The 20,568-nt window shown below is 43.7% G+C and overlaps 1 protein-coding gene across 1 annotated transcript; it reads right to left on the reverse strand.

Annotated features, from left to right (window-relative positions):
- Positions 1-7,037: 7,037 nt before the first annotated feature.
- Positions 7,038-19,935, reverse strand: LITAFD (LITAF domain containing). The gene is made up of 5 exons (XM_080557128.1): positions 19,768-19,935; positions 11,155-11,270; positions 9,383-9,448; positions 8,102-8,261; positions 7,038-7,642 (listed from the first exon to the last, which is right to left on the reverse strand). Exons 2-5 carry the CDS (start codon positions 11,255-11,257, stop codon positions 7,534-7,536), a joined length of 438 nt encoding a protein of 145 aa, XP_080413254.1. The 5' UTR covers positions 11,258-11,270; positions 19,768-19,935; the 3' UTR covers positions 7,038-7,533.
- Positions 19,936-20,568: the final 633 nt, after the last annotated feature.

The following is a 20,568-nucleotide window of genomic DNA, read 5'->3' on the forward strand; positions in this document are numbered from 1 at the left end:
GTTGTTTTAGGTTTGGGATTTTTTTTCATTTTTTTGTTTTGTTTTGTTCTGTTTTTGGGTGTTTTGTTTTTTTACCTCCTAACTAGTTACATTTGAGCTTAACAAATAGAAGGGTTTTCCTGGAAGGAACCATGTACAAATACAATGAATGGAAAAATTATTTTGCTAGTTTGTTTGTAAAGCTTGTAGTAGAGTTTTTGTGGTAGACTTGACTCTGCCTGCCTGTACAAAATTTTGTTGTCCAGATTCTCAAGTCTAATATTATACATGGTGTAAAGTTAAAATCTGGAGTCTCTAAAGGTAAGCTCTCTTAATAGAGTGATAGGTTCCCTCTGTAGTGTGTTCCCTGTATTCATAACCAAAACAAAGTTCTTAGAAGCTTCCTTTTCTCAGACCTACCAATAAACATTTAGTAGGGGTTGTATACATGTGATGGCCTTTATACTTTCTTTTCTGAGATGTGGGTGCTGGTGATAACTGAAAACACCAGCAAGTATTTTTAAATTGAATTTTAAGATATTTTGTTCATATAGCTTTAAAAATGCATTAATCTCCAATATTAGGTGTGTCTGAGTTTTTTTAATTTATATGCCGTGGTGCTTTTAACAGTCTCTAATTCCCAGTCAAAGCAAACTAGTTGTTTACATTGCTTTTGTCGTCTGAGTACATAGGTTACAGGTAGAGGGAAGTGCTTAAATGGCATGCCTTAAATGGATCAAGATTTCCTTTGACTTGTATTTGCATTGAACTGGTGAGAAAGGTAACACAATCCAAGACAACTGGTACTTTTACTAGTAGTACTTGGGTTGTCTCTACAGGCTTTCAGTAAATATCAGGGTTTGTATTCAAAATACTTCCGTAAAATTAGGTACTCTGATCAGCAGTAGTACACCCTATTTTGTGAATTCAATGTTATGGTAGACAGATATGAAATCGAGTTTGTATCTGAATGTCACTAACTTTTAGGACTAATTTATGGGATTCTGGCAGCTTCTAGGGAATATCTTATGAAATCGCAATACTTCCTATTTCAGAAGAAAATACTGCTAACAAAGTAAATTTTGGGTGCCTTTTGATTTTTAGATGACTAGTTCTTACATGCTTCAGTATTTGTGCAACTCCCACACCAATTTTGAAAAGACAATACATTAAGGCATTCCGTATGCACTATTTCCAGTAACTGAAGTTTTTTATGGAAAAAAAAAATTGGAGCACAAATAACTTGTTACTCAAATGTAGAAACACACACAGCTATGAAGAGAAGAGGAAGAATGGAGGTTTTCTCAGGTGCAGTATCTTTGTTTAGCTCATTCTAAAAATTTACAAGAGTACAGTCTTCAAAGCTACTGTGCTTTCCATTTCTAATTCAGATATTGGAATTATCTGGATAAGAGCAAATGCATTAAATTAACTTGATGATGATAAGTGTTAAGCAATAAGGATGTAAATTCATGGTACACAGGATCAGAGCACCATGATGTTAGCGGCCCGTCTGAATTCTTGAAAATAGCAAGAATTGTTCCTGTAGATTTACATAGTGCCTTTTATTCTAAAGGAGTCCAAAGCATTCTGTGAAATCTAAGCAAATCACACCAGTGAAATAGTTTGACTAGAGAGTGACAGCCAACAAAAACACCCTTTATACAAGAAGGCTTGCTTAAGCAGCACCAGGACGAATTCGTACTGCTGCAAGACACGTCAGAGGGATCAGGCCGATGTCGTGCCGCTGGACGTGCAGTGCCCGGTGCTGTATCTACCTCAGCTGCTGCCCCTCGGAGCTGGGACCCAGCCTGCTGCTCCCTAGAGCCTCAGACCTGGAGCTTGGACCGCCCTCAGTCCTGCGGGCTCTGTGCTGGCTGCAGGCGTCAGTACGTAGATCTAAGCGACGCTGTGTTTTGCTATTTGATAACCTTTGTGAGAAATCTTTTTTTTTTTCCTGTAGGAACTGTATATATTGTAAATAAAATAGATAAGGGTAAACACTGGATTTGTGTCTTGTCCGTTCCTTTTTCAAAAAGAAACAAAAGTGAAAGCGTTGCTCAGAAGTCAAGGTGATTTTGATTAGACGGAGGAGATGAATTTTGCAAAATTCAACTAAATCATGTCAAGAATGACATTCATAATGTAAGTAGACTTGGCCAGAGGGTAAATGCTGAGTTCTGCAGCAATTCCTATGGTTTTATCTCTTCCCGTTTTTCCTCAGAGGATCTAAGCAAGCATTTGGATATTGAGATAGGGAGAGTCAGGGTTTAGCATGTGTGTGGCCTGGTGTCATTTATCCTTTGCTTTTAAATGAGCCTGGCCTTTAGGATCTGAAAAAGGGGCTACACCAGGCAGCAGCTGGAGTCTGCCTTTCTTATAAAATACTTGTATAAGCTATTGTGCCTCCAGATATTGGTGCAAAAATGTTTTGACTACTTTTGCTAATATCCTCTGCACATCTGAAATCATATGCATCATTTCTTTCTGTTATGTATATATTCAGGATTATTTGTTTCTGCACTTGCCTTCTAAATGTTATCCAAATTGATGTGTATTCACTGTTATTTAAAGGTGAAGCTTACTCTTTCACAGACAGATTTTAAAATTGATAGAAAAAAACCCTAACATTTAAAAATATTTGAAATGGTGGAAAAAAACTGGCTGATGTCTGTCTGGCTGCTTGTGGATTTTATCATCGTGGTGTTACTTCCTGTTAGGTCAAAGTGATTAAGGAGGCTGGGTCACCAGAGGATGCAGAGTTACTGACCTTGTTATCATGTGAAAGCCAGGGCAGCCCCTAGAATGGCCTTCCTTGCCCCATTACTTCTGCCACTGGGTTGAGAAGGCCGGAGGAGCTGGGTCTGGTCTTCGTGCAGGTCCCTGGGAGTCACCATGAAGGTTCCTGTATGCAAATAGCTCACCAGAGAAATTTTACTACCAAGCTTGTACTGCTCTCGGAGCTTCTAGGTTTCTAAACGATGTCAATATTGTAAGAGCCTTTGTATTCTTCAGTAAAATTCCCTGCATCCACCTAGTTTAATAGCTTGGTATTCACTGCCACCCCATCACACCCACACACCCACCCACCCCTTTGTGGTCTAGAGCCCCTTTTTTAGCTATATTCCTATGACTGGAGCCTTGTGCTGTTCTGCAGAGATCCTACTGTAGCAAGGTGACCGATGTGTTCAGCCTGGGAGATGGCTGATGATATTGAAGGCCTTTTCCAGCCTAGATGATGCTGTGTTTCTGTGATGCAGGGGACAGGGAACAAGTGGATGGGAGAGGCCAGTTTAATGAAAGCATTTATAGGAGCCATAGACAAAGAGAAATGCATTGGGGTCAAGATGTACTACTGCCCTCAGGGCTGTACCAAACACTTCTATCAGCTTTTGTTTAATGTGAAAACAATTCAAATACAGATCTTGGACAGTTTGTTTCCAGGTAGCATAATTTACCACCTGCTGTGCTCAAGTCCTGAGGAAGATCAATGACGGGTTTGTTGCATGGGATCATTCTGGCACTAAATCACAGCTTAGGCTAAGTGATGCCCAGCTGCATCAATTTAAGCATGATAGGTGATGATCTGTGGAACTCTGAATTACACCTGCTTTGTTACTAGCAACAATTTTCAACAGTGCCTCTTGTTTTTTGCTGTTCTCATCAAAAAGGTGAGGTGTCTTTTCAATTTGTGGTGTCTGCCAGACTGAAACATCAGCCTCTGCTTGCTGTAGCACAGACGTTGGCTTGGGCTACACATGAGTTTGATTTGTCTGGAAAATAGTTGTGTAATGGTTTTTACTTACTCATACACCACAGCAAAAAAAGTACACTTGTATTATTCTCTGTTTAAACACTGGAGTTCTCATACTTCTTATATATACTCCTCAAGCAAAAGCGCATGCACAAATCTACACTAGTTTAGCTGTGGCCATTTAAAAATATGCTACTAGCTAAATAGATGCTATTTGTAATAAAGACGAGCTCCAGGTAGTTTAAGATGACTGCACAAGGGGGAATGCCACTCTGAGAACTAATTTCTGATGCATTCTTCAAACCTATAGCTTTCAATATCTTTAACTTTTCAGAATTCTGATTTTGCTTGTAACACTGCCACCCGCTGGAGCGCTGGCAGCACAGCGCGGGTATCGGGGCTCGTGTACAGCCGGTACAAACTGCGTCCTGCTGGCAAATGCTTACTGGGTGCCACTGGGGCAGTGTTAGGCTGTAACAGGCACAAATTCAGGAAAAATCAGGAGTCGATGCTACCTAGAGCTTATGATTATCTGTCATGTGTGTGGTATTGAGTAAGCTGCATTGCCAATGCACGCATGTAGGCCAACTCTGGCTGGTATTTATTTACATATTAAAAAAAAGTCAGTTTTAGTTTTCTCATCAGATTCGCAGACAAAACTGAATGTCTATGAAAAAAATGCACTTTTTTTTTTTTAGAGGACCTCCCTGTGTGTATCTGGAGTACATAACCAGTGGAAGCAAACAGTCCCTAAATTTTAGGGTGTGGGGAGGTCTAGTTATAGAAAACAAGAAATCACAACACTCACTTTTTGAACTTACTTTTTGAACTTCTTTCTATTAGTAGCAGTAATATCTTCTCAGTAGTCACATTTAAATCCTCTCTGGGCTTTTTCAAGTTAGCAGTTTTTTGGATGTTAAGACCGTCAGTAAATACAGGCTCCGGGTATGGGTTTGTTTTCTTTTTTTTTTCTTTTTTTTGTAACAACTCTATAGTTTCTGAGAGCAAATTATTAATTAAAGCCTCAATTCCTTGGTAGTTTTTTATTCAACCTTCCCATAAGCAGCTGCAGTTATAAAATTCGTTAAAAACACGAACCCGTGTTTCTACAAGGAAGAGGGCTGCTATTTCCAAAGCAGGCCAGAGTTGTTCTGTTAGGCATTCAGGCTTCAAGGTTTTCCTTCTGTCACACAAGTTACTTGTTTTCAGCTTCATGAAAGCAGTGTTCATATGCTGCCTCCCCTCTGCCATTGATCTCGACATGTGCGGTCTGCACGGGCAGCAGAAAGGAGGTGAGGTGTGTAATCTGAGGGCGGGCAGGCCTCACGGTTCCTTTCTCCTGAGGCACGGAAGGTCTGAGGAAGCCCATGGTTTTCTCAGCCAGGTCAAGATGCTCCTGTAAGCGAGTGCTGACAACACACTTCGGCTATGGTCTCTGTGCCTGAAGTGAGGACAGGGTGCTCCTGTTCAGACCTACCCCGTCTGTCCCCACAGCCTTAATGCTTCACAGTTGATGTTATTGTTCGAGGAGTGAGAGGGTGTTGCATTCAAATACAACAGCGTGTCCAACCTGGCTATGCAGTAACCTGTAAGTACACTAAGAACTGCAGTAAAATAGTTGTTTGAAAAGACTATGGTTGCTTCTACATGGTTGCAGATCGATATAGTTGCAGATATGTGAGAGGGATGTGGAAAGACTTGTTCAGAAGCTGTGGTGATAAAGCAAATGGAAGAAGCTACACAAGTGAAGGAAACTAAAAAGTTTTGAATGATGTGCTTGCTGTGTATAGGGCATTGGTTGCACCTGGTTTTACATGTTCTTCATTTCTAGTCTGCTTGTAAACCTGTGGCTCTCCTACAACGAGCACAACCTCAAAGAAAGCAGTATCTCTACTTAGCTCTCCTAAAAAGTAGGCAGAAGCATGATCACGCTGTTACTGTCGTTGTGTGATAGCAATCACAGCATCGCTGATTAACAAATCTGAGTCTCAGTCCAGAAGAGATCCCATGCATGCGTGCGGTCAGTGCAGCAGTTTCGGCATTGGCAGTAGCTCTGTATTTGGGGGACTGAAGCTCCCCATGGGGGTGCTGGTGGGACACAGACTCGTGGAAGTCCTGGCACCCTCAGGCAGTCCTGCTAAGAGCCTGTGGGGTTGTTCTGCCTCTCCTGTGTAAAACAGCTGAAGAAGGCTGAGTGCGATGAGGTAGAATGGCGTTCTGCTCGGGCAGAGCAGGTTTTGAACGGGGCCCAGGAGCCGGGGTTTGATGGAAGCCGAAGGCTGCCTGGTATCTCCTCTGATCCCCTTGCTCCAGCTGGGCCCAGCCCCGTCCCTCCTTCCTCCCTGTGGCTGTGCCTGGGCTCGGCTCGGGGCCTGCCCCGGGCGCCCGGGGGGCAGCTCTGCCCCGCCGCGGGCCTGAGCCCGCCAGGGGGCGGCCGAGAGCCGGCCGGGGCCGGGGCCGGGGCCGGGGCCGGGGCCGGGGCCGGGGCCGGGGCCGGGGCCGGGGCCGGGGCCGGGGCCGGGGCCCCAGCGGGGAGGCCGGGCCGGGCAGGAGGGGCCGTGAGGTGCCTGGGGAGCGCGGCTGAGCGGGAGGCGGGAAAGGAGAACCGGTGTTGTCCGGGGATTCCCTCAGGTCGGTAGCCCAGCGGCGAACGCTGACTAGGAAGTTCTGGCTGTTTTACTACTGAAAGTTTGAATTTGTGATGATTTTGTATAAAAGCTATGGGAAGGAGCACGGGTAGATCGAATGTTCTGCTGAAAGAATCACAAGAAGCAGGCTTGGCTCGTGAACAGCTTGGTGCGGACCAAGGAAAATCCAGAGGTTTTCTCACGTCGCAGGTCGGTTGGAGCAGCTCTGCACCAACACGCTTCGTGCTCATGGGCTCCCTGCGAGCTGTGTCGCAGCTGGGGAAGTTTTTGCCTTGCCTCTGGCCTGGCCTCCTCCACACCAGTATGTGGGCTGGTGGTTTCCCCAGCTTGCCGGACTCTGTTCCCCAGTGGTACGAGGCTCTTGCAGCCGCCCTGATATTCAGGAGACGTCAGCATGTCAGCACTTGGGTCTGGTTCTGGGAAGTGGAGTGGGTGAGTGCTGGGATGCTGCCTCTACCCCAGTCCCTCAACACAACCTTCTTTCTGTGGCTTAATTGCCTGAAGAACTAAAATACAGATTTTCGTCAAATAGCGTCAGGCTAAATGGGACGCTTTATGGTTCTTCTAGCTACATGGTTTCTACGGATCTTCCGGAGCATGAACAGGGTGCCTTCAGCAATGGGAATATTTGTTGTATCTCATATGTAACACAGCAATGACAATCTCATAACGGCATTTCATCAATAAATAATAAGAATAATCAGCTACCCCTGTACCACTCACAGCCCTGCAGGGGTAGGTCACATACAAAGAACAGAGAGAAGATCCCAACCAGTCAGTTTCAGTGCATATAAGGTAAGTGCTTCTCTAAAATGTGCTTTTCATGCCTGGTGGGTTGAAAAGTCTGTGTCCCAGCTGGGTTGGAGATCTGAGGGTAGTAGTAGCAGCACTGAAGTACTCACTAGCTGGTCACTTTATAACTCAAGAGAACTATTCAAACAGAGCATGAAATAAGTGAAAATGTAAATTAGTCTTTAAGGCTTTCCATTTTAAAGTCAGTCTAACCATGGTATGGTAAACTCCAGATGACTTAGCCAGGGAGCTGCAGAACCAAAGCCTACTCCTAGGTTTCCTGGCAGTAGTTTTACGTGTGGAATCTTACACCATTAGGGAGCAGAAACTTGGCATCACCTGGTTGCATAAACTCTGTCCTTATAGTCTTTTGTATCTATAAATATGAAAATGGCAGCATGGGCAGTAATGGTCTGCATCCTTGAAGATCTTCACGAAGAAAGGTACAAAGCAGCATCCAAAACAGCACCTACAGGCAAAGAGGAAATGGACATACATGAAGTGATTTACTAACTTTTCTTTTTGTTGGCTTCCTCTATTCTTTGTCTTACTCTGTCTGCCATTTCACAGTATGAATCCACTTGACTCCCAGGTTTCTTAATATTTAAATTGTCTTCCTAAAGGCTAATCATCTTCACCGCTAACATCTTATGCATTAGTCTGATTCTGAATTATGGTAGGGAAGTGAATAATCTACTAATTTTTACTTGTCTTATGAAAAGTAATAACATACTTGGTTAAATTTAGCAACAGATTGCATCCCTGGCAGCCATGATGACTGTGTCTAGTATGGACAGACTGACTTCTTAGGATGTACAGAGAAGGGCTAACTGTCTATATAAGCATTAACTAGAATTTTATTTTTTAATGGATCTATCTTTTTAAACTTCTGCTACGAAGAATCTCCAATGTATACATGAAAGCTTACCCAACCATACACAAGCTGGTGCACAGAAGGTAAGACAGTCTGCCCAGCCTGTAGGTGACCTGTGTGGTGATGTGCTGGCGGCAGGAAGGACATATTGTGGATGTTGGTCTGCTTGAGAAGATTCCTGCTACTATGATCGGAGGCTGAGACACCAGGTAAACTGAGTTTAAGAGGAAACAAGAAGCAGCAAAATTAGGAGGATGTGGAGTATTTTACACATTATTGATTCTTAGTTGTAGAATGTAGGTTCTTAAAATGACCAATCTAGAGCCACTTCTGTTACTAGTATCGACTAAAGGCATATTCACAAGAACTACTGTAATGTTTGTTCTATGTATCCCAACACATTCCTTCTACCAGCCAGTATCTGCATGGATAAAGACATATGCAGGGAGCTGCTTACAGGAAAATCTCTACAGTCAGGCAGTCTCCACTGCTCAGCGTTGACACTGAGAGTTTATCTTCTGATATTTAACGTATTGTGAAAAAGTGTGTTCTCCCTGAAGAAAAGGATTTGAAGGATATAGAGGAGCTTTCTGGATCGGCTTTTCAGTAACTACAAGAAATTCAGAAAAGTAATTATTCCATTATACAAATGTCATCAGTCAGATGCCGGCATGACTCCAGTTAGTAATGTCTGTAACTTCCCTCATGTCTTTTTAGTCTGGATTTGAGTATGTTATACCTCCTTGAGAATTGTGCACCTGGTAGCTACGGGAAAGATTTTTTTACAGAAATATTTTCAGTGAAAAATACCATTTTAAGGCTCCTAAAACAAATTCAGGGTACGTTCAAACTGTAGCCTAAAACAAAGATCTGGGCATGGGAAGGTAGTGTCTGTTAGACGGGTAGGATGTATGATATCTGAGTTTGTCTCCTGGTCTTAGGGATTTTAAAAAACAAATGCATCTCCTTCCCTCCCATAAGAGATGGTATTCAACTTTCTTTGAAGCCTTTCCTCAGTGTCTCCTTTGAGCTTGTCCGCTTACATAAAGGTTACTAGAAAAGGAACAATAAAATAATCTGGACTTAAAATAATTGTTCTGAAAGTTCTAGCTGGTTTAAAAAAAGAGTGCTTCTGCAGACTGGCAACTTTTGGAAAATGAGTCTGAGTCTGTCATCTTAGGTTATCTTCCAACATTTCTGGGGAAATTTTCTATCTTCTTAGATTGTGATTGTTCAGAAAACTCCATCTTTGTAGACTTGAAAACCAAAACCATTTTGCTTTTGTTAGCAGTAGAATTATGAACGTTGTCAGAAACAGAGTCCCCTGGCACATACCTGGTTGCTCAACGGTGGTTGTTTCATGATAGGAGTAAGGTGGAGGAGGAGGATATTCATAACCACCTATGAAAAGAAAAACAGTAACACAAAAATACATCCTGCTCATGCCTCCCAAAAGCCCTGTTTGGAGTCAAAGCAGCTGCATTGGAAGGTGCCTCACAGGGGAGGTTGACATGACTCAGTGAGGTACAGGATAGGGAACAAATGCTATTGATTTGATTCACAGATTTTTTAAAGCCAAAAGCGACCACAATGACTAGCTGCTCTCATTTTCTGTATAACATAAGCCAAGAAATGAAATACTTTTTTCAACATGAAGGCTTTGACTGCATCTACTCCAGCATAGCATCAGAGTGACGCTTTGTCTAATTTTAAAAACAAAATCAACAGTACCTCTAACTAGGTTGTTTCAATGATTACTACCTTTACTATTAATATTTGGAATCTTTTCTCTAGTCTGAAATTTTATCCAGCTTCAGTTTCCAGCCAAGGAATTCCATCATACCTTTTGCTCTTAAAAAAAAAAAAAAAAAAGTACCTGGTTAGTGACACCTCAATTTTGTTGTAGTTTTTCTGTTGTTTTTGTTTTTTTGAGGGGGAGACGGAAGGCTTATTTGTAGAAAAAGAAATTTGTAAGAAATTACAAAGTAAAGAATTTCCTCTCTATCTGAAAGAGGAATGTTTTGTGTATAAGAGAATTATCACTTGGGATGTTTTGTGAAGAATCTGCTTCCTCTGTGGCTCTCCACACCGGGACAGGACAGTGCAGCTCAGCGTTAGGTGCGTCAGTGCCTGTCTCTTGGATGGCTGAGTAGTTCTGAAGTGAGGCTTTTTGTCCCCAACCTCTTGTAAGTTCTTCTGAGTGTTTAGAAAGAGACCAGACAGATCTTTGTAAAGAAAAATGTGTACAAAGTGCTGATCAGAGTAAAGTGCTCTGAAATGAGTGACGTTCAGAGGCCCAGTGCTTACACATTTAGCCTCATTAGCCACCGTCTGACCTCCCCTTCTGGTTTCTGCTCCACTCCTGTCTGGTGAGTGGCGATTTCCTCAATAGCAGGAAGGCAGAAGAGGTAAAACCACTGATACCAGAGTGTCTTTCAGTGGGCATGGGCTCCAACAGGCAGAAGACAAAGGAGTGTCAGTATGAGAGCAATGCCTAATTTCAGAGCAAAAAGCCAACCCAGCAGTACAGCAGCTCTCGGTGCCTGCTTGCAGTCATTGAGCTGAAATGCCAGCACTTCAGTCGTGATGTTCCCTGTGAGATGGCACCGGGGAAGGGTTGCTCATCGCTACGCAACCCAGGTACAAAACTGACTCATCTAGGGAGGGCAGCTCTGGGCAACAGGAGTGTTTGGGAATAGGCCAGTCCTCTGGAAAACTAGATCACAGTTTAAGTAAGACATAGCCAGTCTGTGTACAGAGTTTGCTGGCTGAACACTTGCTTGTTAGCAATATGGAATTACTGTAGAAAGACGTTTGCAACTCCTTTTCCAATAAAGCAATTGTTGTTAGGAAAATGAGTAACTAAACCAACACAAATGTATGTTTTCCATTTTAAGGGCGTGCCCATTAGGAGATCATACCAGCTTGCCTACCCCACGCTGCATTTTATACACTGGCACAGGCACCTTCTAAACCCATCATGTCCTAGCAAAGCCGGGCCCTTCACGAGGTGGCTTAGTTATGGTCTGGAAAACAGCTATCAGTGTTTGCCCCACAACCACAGAGAGCGCGCTCTTTCCAACGCCCTCCTGGCAAAAGCTGCTTACCCTCTTGGCTGCAGTACTCTGGTGCAGAGGGTTCTTGCCTGTAGGGTTCTTGCTGTTCATACATAACCATGGGAATTTCCACACGTCCCTTCTCACTAGCCATCTCTGTAGTTCACCTGCCAAAAGCAGTACAAAACATCTCCTGTAAGTGACTTTCAGTGCCCTGCACTTGTCAGTGCCTCCTTCTGTAGTTCTTACACTTGGATTTCATGTAGAGGAAAACCAGCACTTCTAATGTTCTGTGTGTTTCACAGACTGAAGTGTGGTCAGTTACTGTTACACTTCCTCATGAGGAAGATGGGAAGGAGGAACAGAAATTACAATATTTCTTTACTTATTTCTTTGTGTTGGAAAGCTAAAACTGTTCACCCAGAAAACACTATGCAAAGTGTTCAGTGGGACTGAAAGTGTTACCTTTAGAGAAAAGTTGTAATTTTTTTTCTATGGATTGTCAAAATGATCAAGGAAGGGAATATCACACTTCAGAGCACCTGTAAAAGCCCTTCGTGTATCATTAAGTCAGAGCATGCAACTGTGCAACCCATGGCAATTTGGATCTTTCGTCTGCTTATTGTGCAACCTTATCATCACCATTGCTATGACCAGTTCTGTACCGTGAAACTATTGTCTCATCACTACTGTGACATGCTTTTGTTGGGCAAGATCGTCATTAAATATGACTGTGCTACCTGAGGCTCCGAACAAGATCAGGCCACAAAGTATGTGTGTTTTGCAGGTGTTAGCAGGGACTGTTCACAACACAGGAGAGGGGGAGGAGGAGGACACAGCTACAGATGTGCGTTTGTATTACTGTGAATAGAAAGGTGTTAATTATTCCATTAAGCACCAAAGCTTAATGCGGGAAAAAGCACCAAAGATAGAATCACAGAATGGTCTGGGTTGGAAGGGACCTTAAAAATCACGTAGTCCACCTCCCTGCCATGAGCAGGGACATCCTTCACTAGACCAGGTTGCCCAAAGCCCCACCTGTGAGGCATGCACAGCTTCTCTGGGCAACCTGTTCCAGTGCCTCACCACCTTCATCGTGAAATGTTTCTTCCTCATATTCAATCTAAATCTCTACTCTTTCAGTTTAAAGCTATTGCCCCTTATCTTGTCATACAGGCACTGTTTTATTTAAAAAAAGAAGTTTGTCTTTCGTTTGTCTTTCTTACATGCCCCCTTTATATATTGAAAGGCTGCATTAAGGTCTCCCCAGATCCTTCTCTTCCCCAGGTTGAGCAGCCCCATCAATCTCAGCCTCTTTTCATAGGAGAGGTGCCCCAGCTCTCTGATCATTTTTGTGGCCTCCTCCAGACCTACTCCTACAGGTCCCTGTCCCCCTTGTGCCGGGGGTCCCAGCAGCACTGCAGGTGAGACCACAAGATAGTAGAGGGGGAGAATCACCTTCCTCAACCAGATGCTTCTGAGGGCTGCCGAATGAGTCTGGCACAGGGTTACTGGCTGCTCAGAGGCTTAGGTAACTCCACGGAGCACCTTGCGGTCCAGCTACGTGTCCTGTGTCACCATGCAGGTGCCTTCCCTGTTTTGGGTCGGGGCTGTGGCCGTCCGACGCAGTCATGAGGGATTATGTTAAGAGACATTTGGATAAGCAAGTAGAGACTGAGAAATGTAACATGTGGCAAGCCAGCACAAGCTGCATGAATATGTGAAGTCAAACTGGAGGAGCATGGAAATTTCTGAACAGGGCAAAATGATCTCAGCAGGCCTGCTTTCAGTGTGTGTTGAGGGGCAAGATGTAGGGGGGAGTGCAAAAGGTGGGGGGGGGAGTCTGGCATGATGAAATGAAATACCAGTCCTAGGGAGGAAGAAAAGAAGGTATTTAAAAGAATCACTAAGAAGTGCTGTAATTGTCACAGACCTGGATGAGAGGGAAGTGAAAATGGTAGCAGAATGAATAATAAAGCTAATAAGTGGGATGGTGTAGAGAAAACATCAGAAATACAATATTGGCCATGTTAAGGCCAAGCAAGTTGGAGAAAATTGCTAATATATGGATTGGAGAGGAGGGATGGGGAAAAGTGTATCTCAGTATACTTGGTGTAGAGAAGCTAAACCAGACCGGGAATGTCAGATGTATCAATAGGCCGACGGGGAACCTTCAAGAGGATCTCACTGAGAAGAAAAAACAACAGCTGAGAATCAAGAGGCCTTGGGTAAGATGATGCAGTGAGAGCCAAGGGAGGGCCATGATCAATGGTGAAGAGTCTCAGCAGTAACTGCAGGTTCAGAAGTGCGATAATAGACAAATGTTGCATTAGCCAGTGTCGATGGCCCCATGAGCTGTTTCTTTAGGACAAAGATCAGTGGGCAAAAATTTAGGGAGTGTGTTCAATTTTTTTGGCTTATTGCTATCTTGGTACTTAAACATCATACACTAAATACTGGGTGGTGTCCGTTCTGATGACATTTCTGTTCAATTCATCTCACTCATAAAACAGGAAAAAGAAGGAAGGGATTTTGAATTTCATCCAGTGACTGTAGGCCCAGGCAAAAGGCCTGTCGTGAAGCCCAGAGCAGGAGGGAATAATAATAATAATGGTTAACATAGTGAGAACATTGCAAGCTAACAGCTGAATGCGAGCAAGCACTGACTAATGCTTACTCCACCCAGCAAGGTATTGGTACAACAGCACCAGCTAAATGCATAGGGCAGGCGATGCAGGAGACAAACCAGTGACGTCTGACTCGGCAGCAGCCAGGAATACGGAGGGTAGACCTTGTCTATGTTTCAGAGGCATTGAGCTCTGAAGCCACAGGCTGTAGGTGTTGATAAAGGTGGTGCCCTGAACGTGCATCGCCCTCAGTGTCTCGTCAGGCAGTTAGTAGTGCTGCCGGTAGCCCCCTGTGTTGTGGTGGAGCACCTGCCCCAGAGATGGGCAGGAGTTGCGGGTCCTTTCTGACTCGGGATATTCTGCGATTCCAACTGGATGGGCAGCTGGGCCCAGCGTCTGCAGGAGCTTCCTCAGCCTCCCTGGGAGGAAGCGCCCCGGGGTTAGCTAACTTCTGGGCCTGAGCACTGCAAGCTCAGAGGCTCAGAACAGCGTTCCTTGGAGTGCTCTATGCAACTCAGGAGGCCCTTTTATTTACCACATAAGTGGTCACTCTCAGTTTTTGGTTGCTACTGGGCCTGTGATGTCTGAGAGCCCTCTGGGGCTGTGAGCCCCCAAATCTCTAAGTGTTACTGCCATGGGTTATAGCTGGAGCCTTTCCTCTCCGTTCTTGGAGGTGATTGTCTGCTGGCAAGGAAGGCACAGCAGAGAATGGGCAGTGTTACTAAGGAACCTTGTAGAAAAAAATGGTAAGGAGAACTATCAGGCAACAACTCCTGAAGAGGAATAGGAAAGAACAGGAAAACGTCCTATAAACATATTGTAAACATTAGGTCATCTGGGTCCTCCAGAACCCAGCAGCGTGTAGGAGGCCCACACTTAATACAGAGGGAGGTGGTGTAGGTGTCTTGTCTGCAGTCATGCTGGGCAAAAAGCTCTCCACAAGGGCAGAGCAGAGCCCTGTGCACTCCTGACATGGGGGCTTGGTTTGTCTGGAGCACCTGAGACTGGCTTAAGGAATTGCAAACTACCTAACTTGCAGGCAGGAACATGCAGGCCGAGGAGCACAGAAACAAGTCTGTGCCTTCTCTACTCTGAAGTCTCAGTCTCTTCTACATGTGGGCAGGTTCAGATTTTGCACTGGAAACTAAAACTCACTTTACATCCCGTGGAAATTAGTATTAAAAAAAAAAGAAAGAGAGAGAGAAAGCAAATCCTGCCCTGAGGCATATATACAAAGATCCAATTCAGAGAAAGGAAGGTGCAAAGTCTTTATGTTCCAGGAAGGACATGTCCTAGGGGAGAATAGGCAATGGCAGTTTCTATCATCTTCCTCTGGGTTTGCTCCAGGCCCTCGTGTTCTGGTGTGAAGAGCAGTGCTCACACAGCCAAGCAAAGCTGGTGAAATGCAGAACTCCGTGGCAGGGAGCACTCTCCAGCATTCACGCACACCTCTGCACATCCCCTCCCGAGCATCCCCGATGGCTAAATAGTCCTGTAGATGAGACTAGTCTGACATGCGTTTCTAGGTGCCTGCAGAGAGGCACAGGCCCTGTCATCTGTGCTATACAAAGGGGAAACTAAGGCACACAGAGGACAGTCTTGTCAGGAGTCCTGAGAGAATTGTCATTTGGCCTCCCATGTATAGGTGAAGTAGTTGCAAAGAGAACAAAGATTTTCCTCCTGTCTTTACTATATTTTTTGCAGAAGGGGTTTTCAGTTGTTGTGTATTTGCAATGATGGACAGAAGTGCAGTCATATGAAAGTGTATGAAAATCAACCATTTTTTCACTTTTCAAAAGCATTTTTTCCAGCTTGATTCCAATTTTGATGGGAATGCGCGTTGCCCACAAGCACCTCTCCTAGGGTGACATTGTGGTACTTGAAATGGAGGTGTTCATGAGACTGGAGTGTCTACCCCATGGGATTTGTGTCCATTTTGACTGAAGTGTAGCTCAGCAGAACATGAACTGGGAGTTACTGAACTGTCATTTCCGAAATCTCATTGCCTGAATGCTGATACCTTTGTTTTAGTCTTATGAGCCTGTGCCAATGACGTATTTATGATTTCATTTGAGGAACTGAAGTTGACTGCAGCACTAATTCTTCTCCATTCAGATTCAGAACCTATAGCCTGGAGAAGAGGCAGATGGGATTCACAGGTGTGTGTGCGTGTCAGAGCCCAGGTAACACTTCCTTTGCCTCTCTGTTCTGTTCTGTGGCAGTTCTCTGTCAGAAGTAGATTGGTCTAATTAAAAATGATGTGGTACAGTGGTGAAAACTGGTCAGAGTTTTCTAATCCTTTTCATATTTTACTGAGTCTTTTTTTAGCAAGAAGGTTAATTGTTGGTCTTGTACTGCAGACTCCAAATGCGGTTTCCAAAGTGTTTTCAAGAGCACTTCACATTGGCCTGCCTCTATTCCAACTGAAGCAGTGGTGCTACTCCCAGGACCTAGTTGTGGACATAGCAGCACAAAACAGCCAGCACTTCTTCTCGAGTAGAGGAGAAAATGTAGGCAGAAGTGGTTATGTGAGAGTGACTAAAGTTGCAAAGGGCTGTCTGCACCCTGTCTGTACTACAGCTGGCATTAAGAGCTGGATCCATATCATGGCAGCCAGCACGAGGCTATCCTATCTGGCTGTCACGTCGTGTACCAGGATGGCATCCAGAATCTTAGGCAGGACAGGAGCAAGAGGCTTTGTGAGAAAAATATTTATTCCCTGTTCCAGCTCCAGCTGATGTCAGTGTGGGATTTGACATTGACTTTAGTTTTGTGTGTTGGAATATTAACATTAAAATCCTATAGGAAGTGATCTGCAGGTTTCATGGATGTGTGGAGGTATAGCAGTTTTCACCAGGGATCTCTTGGTTTGGAGAATACTAGTCCAAAGACTACTTTGCTGTGATGTGTTCTTGCTCTCCTCTCATTGCTAGTTTAATGTTTCCTTGGGCAATTAGCCCTTCCAGCTGCATTTATGAAACAATTTCAATTTCTCTTATTTTAAAGAGTGACCATTAAAACACCATTGTTGGCATGCAGTTGCATCTGTGGCTTGAATAATATTGAGTGCATCTGTTTTACTTTATTAAAGCAGTTAATTCTAGTTTTCAGCCAGCAATGAAACACTGAATTCCTCAGTGGAGAGGTCTTCTCCCATTAGCCCAGAATTTGTTGTTTAGGGTAACATTCACAATGTGCCGAGGCTTTTCAGATGTTCAGGAAGGAAGAGTTCCAGCTCTAATACAGATAAACAAAGAGTTGGGGAGCAGCATTCAGGTATATGTTTATTTGTATTCTTAAAATAGAAGCTTAAAGACATGACAGCAGGCAGCATATAAAAAGTTGGACATTAAAAAAATATTCAACATGTCTGATGTAGACATCCTGTCAATGAAATCAATGAAGGATGCTCTGAAAGTACTGTGCTACCCTGCTGCCTTTTCAAGTTCTTTACTCTAGAATTGCAGTTTTAATCCTATGGTTATTCTGATTTTTAAGCCTGTACCAGGCTACCAGTTTCCTCTCTCAAGTGGAGAGGATGGAGCTATGGGGAATTCAGCTGCGTATGAACCATGTTGCTTGTTGCAAGCTCTTCACTTGGTTCCATTGGCTTGTCTGTTGGCCGCATTGACTCACCAGCCAATATGTAAGGGCCCTGCTTCAGGCGGTCAGTGGAAGAAGGTTGATCATCTGTTGAAGCCATCGGAATGGTTTTGTTATTGACCCAGAGAGCTGGGCAAGAACCCAGAATGTCATTGTGTAGATAGATGTTGCTCCTCCTCTCCCTCGTGTACAAGGAGATATTTATGTGTAATCCAAGTCACAGTGGCTTAAATGGCAGTTTAGAGCACAAAGAGAATAACTGTTGTTCACAAAATTAGGAAGAAGCATTTACTGAAGAGTGAAATGCTGGTGAGCTGAGCTCCTCAGAAAGAGCTCTTGGCTCTTGGACCGATCTGCAGAAAGCCCTTTATCCTTCATGATACTGTAAATGGTTACAAAAATGCAAACGTATTTGAAACCTTTTCTTTTTTTTTCTTTTTTCTTTTTTTTTGTCTTCCTTCAGTGCACTTGCTGTAATGTGCACCCGGAAGGCTGGTCGCCTGGTTGCTGGGCTTGCACAGGCAGCTGCAGCATTCGTGCATGCAAATCAGTGTGCAGGGCAGCCTGGCCCTGCCTACGTGGACTCACCAGGCTGCTGCCTAGGCAGGGACTCCCTGGATTTTCCAGTCCTGTCCCAGGTCAGACGTTTAAGTTAGGTTATTCCTCCTCGAAGGGAGTTCAAGTCTATAATTTAGTGCATCTGCTCCTGCTGCTCTCACCTCTAAAGCAGTTCAAAATATTGTAAACTTTTACAAACCTTCTGGCCTAAACTTATTCATGGGAGCTTATCCCTGCTTGTTATTGTGCCAGAATCACCCTTTTAGAAAAGTCCTCCCCCAGAGAGCTTTTCTATCTCTTTGCAGCCTTTCACAGCACTACACAGTTTGTTGCGTCCTTCTCATTTCTGTACAGTAAATTTATCCTTCTTGGACATGAGTGCCCAGATGAGCTCTGTCCTCAACCTATATAATGGTATAAATGTCTTTTTATATTTAGTGGAAATGCTGTCTATAGTATAATCCAGAGTACTTTTTCCTCTTCTACAGTCACATTGTGCTGATGGCTTGTATTTATGCTGTCATCAACCAGTAGTAGGTCTTTCTCCTCTGATGTAATTTCCTACTAATGAATTTGTAGTTGAAATTCCTGATAGTATTTTCTAAATGTATAGCTTTGTAGCATTACAACAGATACAAATTCTGTCACGGCAATTGTCTAGGCTCTCTCATTCCGTGTGCAACAGATTTTATGCTTCCCAACTTTGTGTCTTCATTCATACGTTTTATTAGTCACTCCTATATTTCTGTGAAGGTTATTAATTAAAATACTAAATAAGATCTGTCACTGATTTCTGTGTGAACCTTTGATGTAAACAAGATGTCTCTCTTAATACCTGCTCCTTAATTTACTGTTTGAGGCATAATCCCTTGCCTTCCTCAGATGACCAGCCTCACATTTAAAGGGCCCTTGTTGTGAAGAATGAGGAGGATTGGGCCATGAGATTGCATTAGACCTTCTCCCTCCCTAATTACCGTTCCAGAAATAGAGTACTAACTGCCAAAAGGAAGCACTGTCCAGTGGTTTGTGCATTAACCTGTGCTGAGGGGAAAAAAAGATGGGTTCAGTTCCTGTTCTGCAGCAGTGATGATGAGCAAATTAGTCTTGGTTTTGCTCAGCTCTGCTCTATACAGAAATACTGTATCAAGGAGATACGATGTCCATTCTGCAGTAACATGGTCCAAACGTGGTTATGTCTTGTCTTAAAATTTGAGCAAGCAGCAGAAGATAGGAAATACCAACTTCAGTCTCTGCCTTTGTACTGTCTTGACACAGTTTTGGCTGTCACATTCCCTTCTAGCTGTCTGAACTGAGCGCAGCCTTACACAATTGCTTTCAGCACTTCATCATTACCTTAAAATTTGATATTTGCATCTTTTATTTGATTCTTTTACAGATTAATAATCCCTACTGAGAGCATTGAATCATGGGTAGCCAGCATTTCATTTATACCCAGGTAAAAATAATGTCCAGAACTTGTCCTTCACTTGAAAACTGATAGAACAGCTTAAGTAACGTGACATAGCAACTGGACTAGCAACTCTTACAAAGTTATGGATAAACATTAATTTGTAGAAAGCAGGTTTGTGCCCTGCTTTTGTGTGTGAGCTAAGCCCTTTCCTATGGCGCATTAGTCTAACTTTCTATTCTTATTACTTTTCTCATCTTCATGTGAAGTATCCTAGGAACAATCTTTGCCTCCAGATTTCCAAAGCTTGGTGAAGCTTGACAATGTAATTATAAAGAGTTAACATTTACAGCCCAGAGCCACAGCTGTCATACTCCTTGAGCTCCCTGTCGTATCCTTGCCACATCCCTCTCTTTATTTGTAAGGAGTAAACACAGTACTGATTCAAAGTAATTTGAAAGCTCTTACCTTTATGTAGCTCTGGCAAGTCTTTGGAGCAAAAATGCTTCAAAAGTTGTTCACTTCATCCACGTCTTTCCAGTGCAGCTGTGTCTAGGAAAGAAAGTAGCGCACATGACCACTGACATGGCCTGCCGTCATGCCTCAGCAGTGTATGGAGCTGAAGAAGCCAGCGAGTCAGGTTGGTAGACACTATATAATTATCCCAGCCTACAGCTCACACCTGCTTTGCAGGAAAAGGAATGTTGCGTGACAGGCTTGCACCAGAGTTTTTCCCAGATAGTTTTCAAATATCAGATTGAGTTTATTTCATGCTATCTTGAAGCCTACATGAGGATAATCAGAAGAAATATGGGGTTAACTGGAGGACAATGGAGAGAAGAGGATAACCTAACCTGTCACACTTTTATACCAAACTGTCACACAGAATGATGAAAAGCCATAGGTACTGTTGGGTCTGGGGCTCTGACATTTTGTTCTTGAAGTCAGTGATCTGTTTTGGTTTCTGACTGATAAAGTGTTTATGCCTAGATCGGCAAATACACCTGGGCCGGGTGGTAGACATTGACATTATAGCTATGATCTTCTAGGTAACTAGGTTTGTGTCTGAGCTCGACTTTCTGTGCAAACAATGCTTTATCTCTGCGCTGGGTGACCTGGGCTGGCTGCCAGGCCCCCACCCAGCTGCTCTTTCACTCCACCTTCTCAACAGGACATGGGGAGGAGGTAAGATAGAAAAGCTCATGGACTGAGATAGAGACGGGGAGATCACTTGCCAGTTACCATCATGTGCAAGACAGAGGTGACCTG

Source organism: Anser brachyrhynchus (genome assembly GCF_964034855.1).
Source record: "Anser brachyrhynchus genome assembly, chromosome: 15".
NCBI lineage: Eukaryota > Metazoa > Chordata > Aves > Anseriformes > Anatidae > Anser > Anser brachyrhynchus.

What these genes read in the sequence shown, in the direction of transcription:
- LITAFD (XM_080557128.1), bottom strand. Translation starts at nt 11,257, where the DNA reads ATGGCTAGTGAGAAGGGACGTGTGGAAATTCCCATGGTTATGTATGAA. An exon ending in AACCACCGTTGAGCAACCAG is followed by an intron (nt 8,262 to 9,382) that starts GTATGTGCCAGG and finishes TCTTAAACTCAG; the next exon opens with TTTACCTGGTGTCTCAGCCT. An exon ending in ACCAGCTTGTGTATGGTTGG is followed by an intron (nt 7,643 to 8,101) that starts GTAAGCTTTCAT and finishes CTTTGCCTGTAG; the next exon opens with GTGCTGTTTTGGATGCTGCT.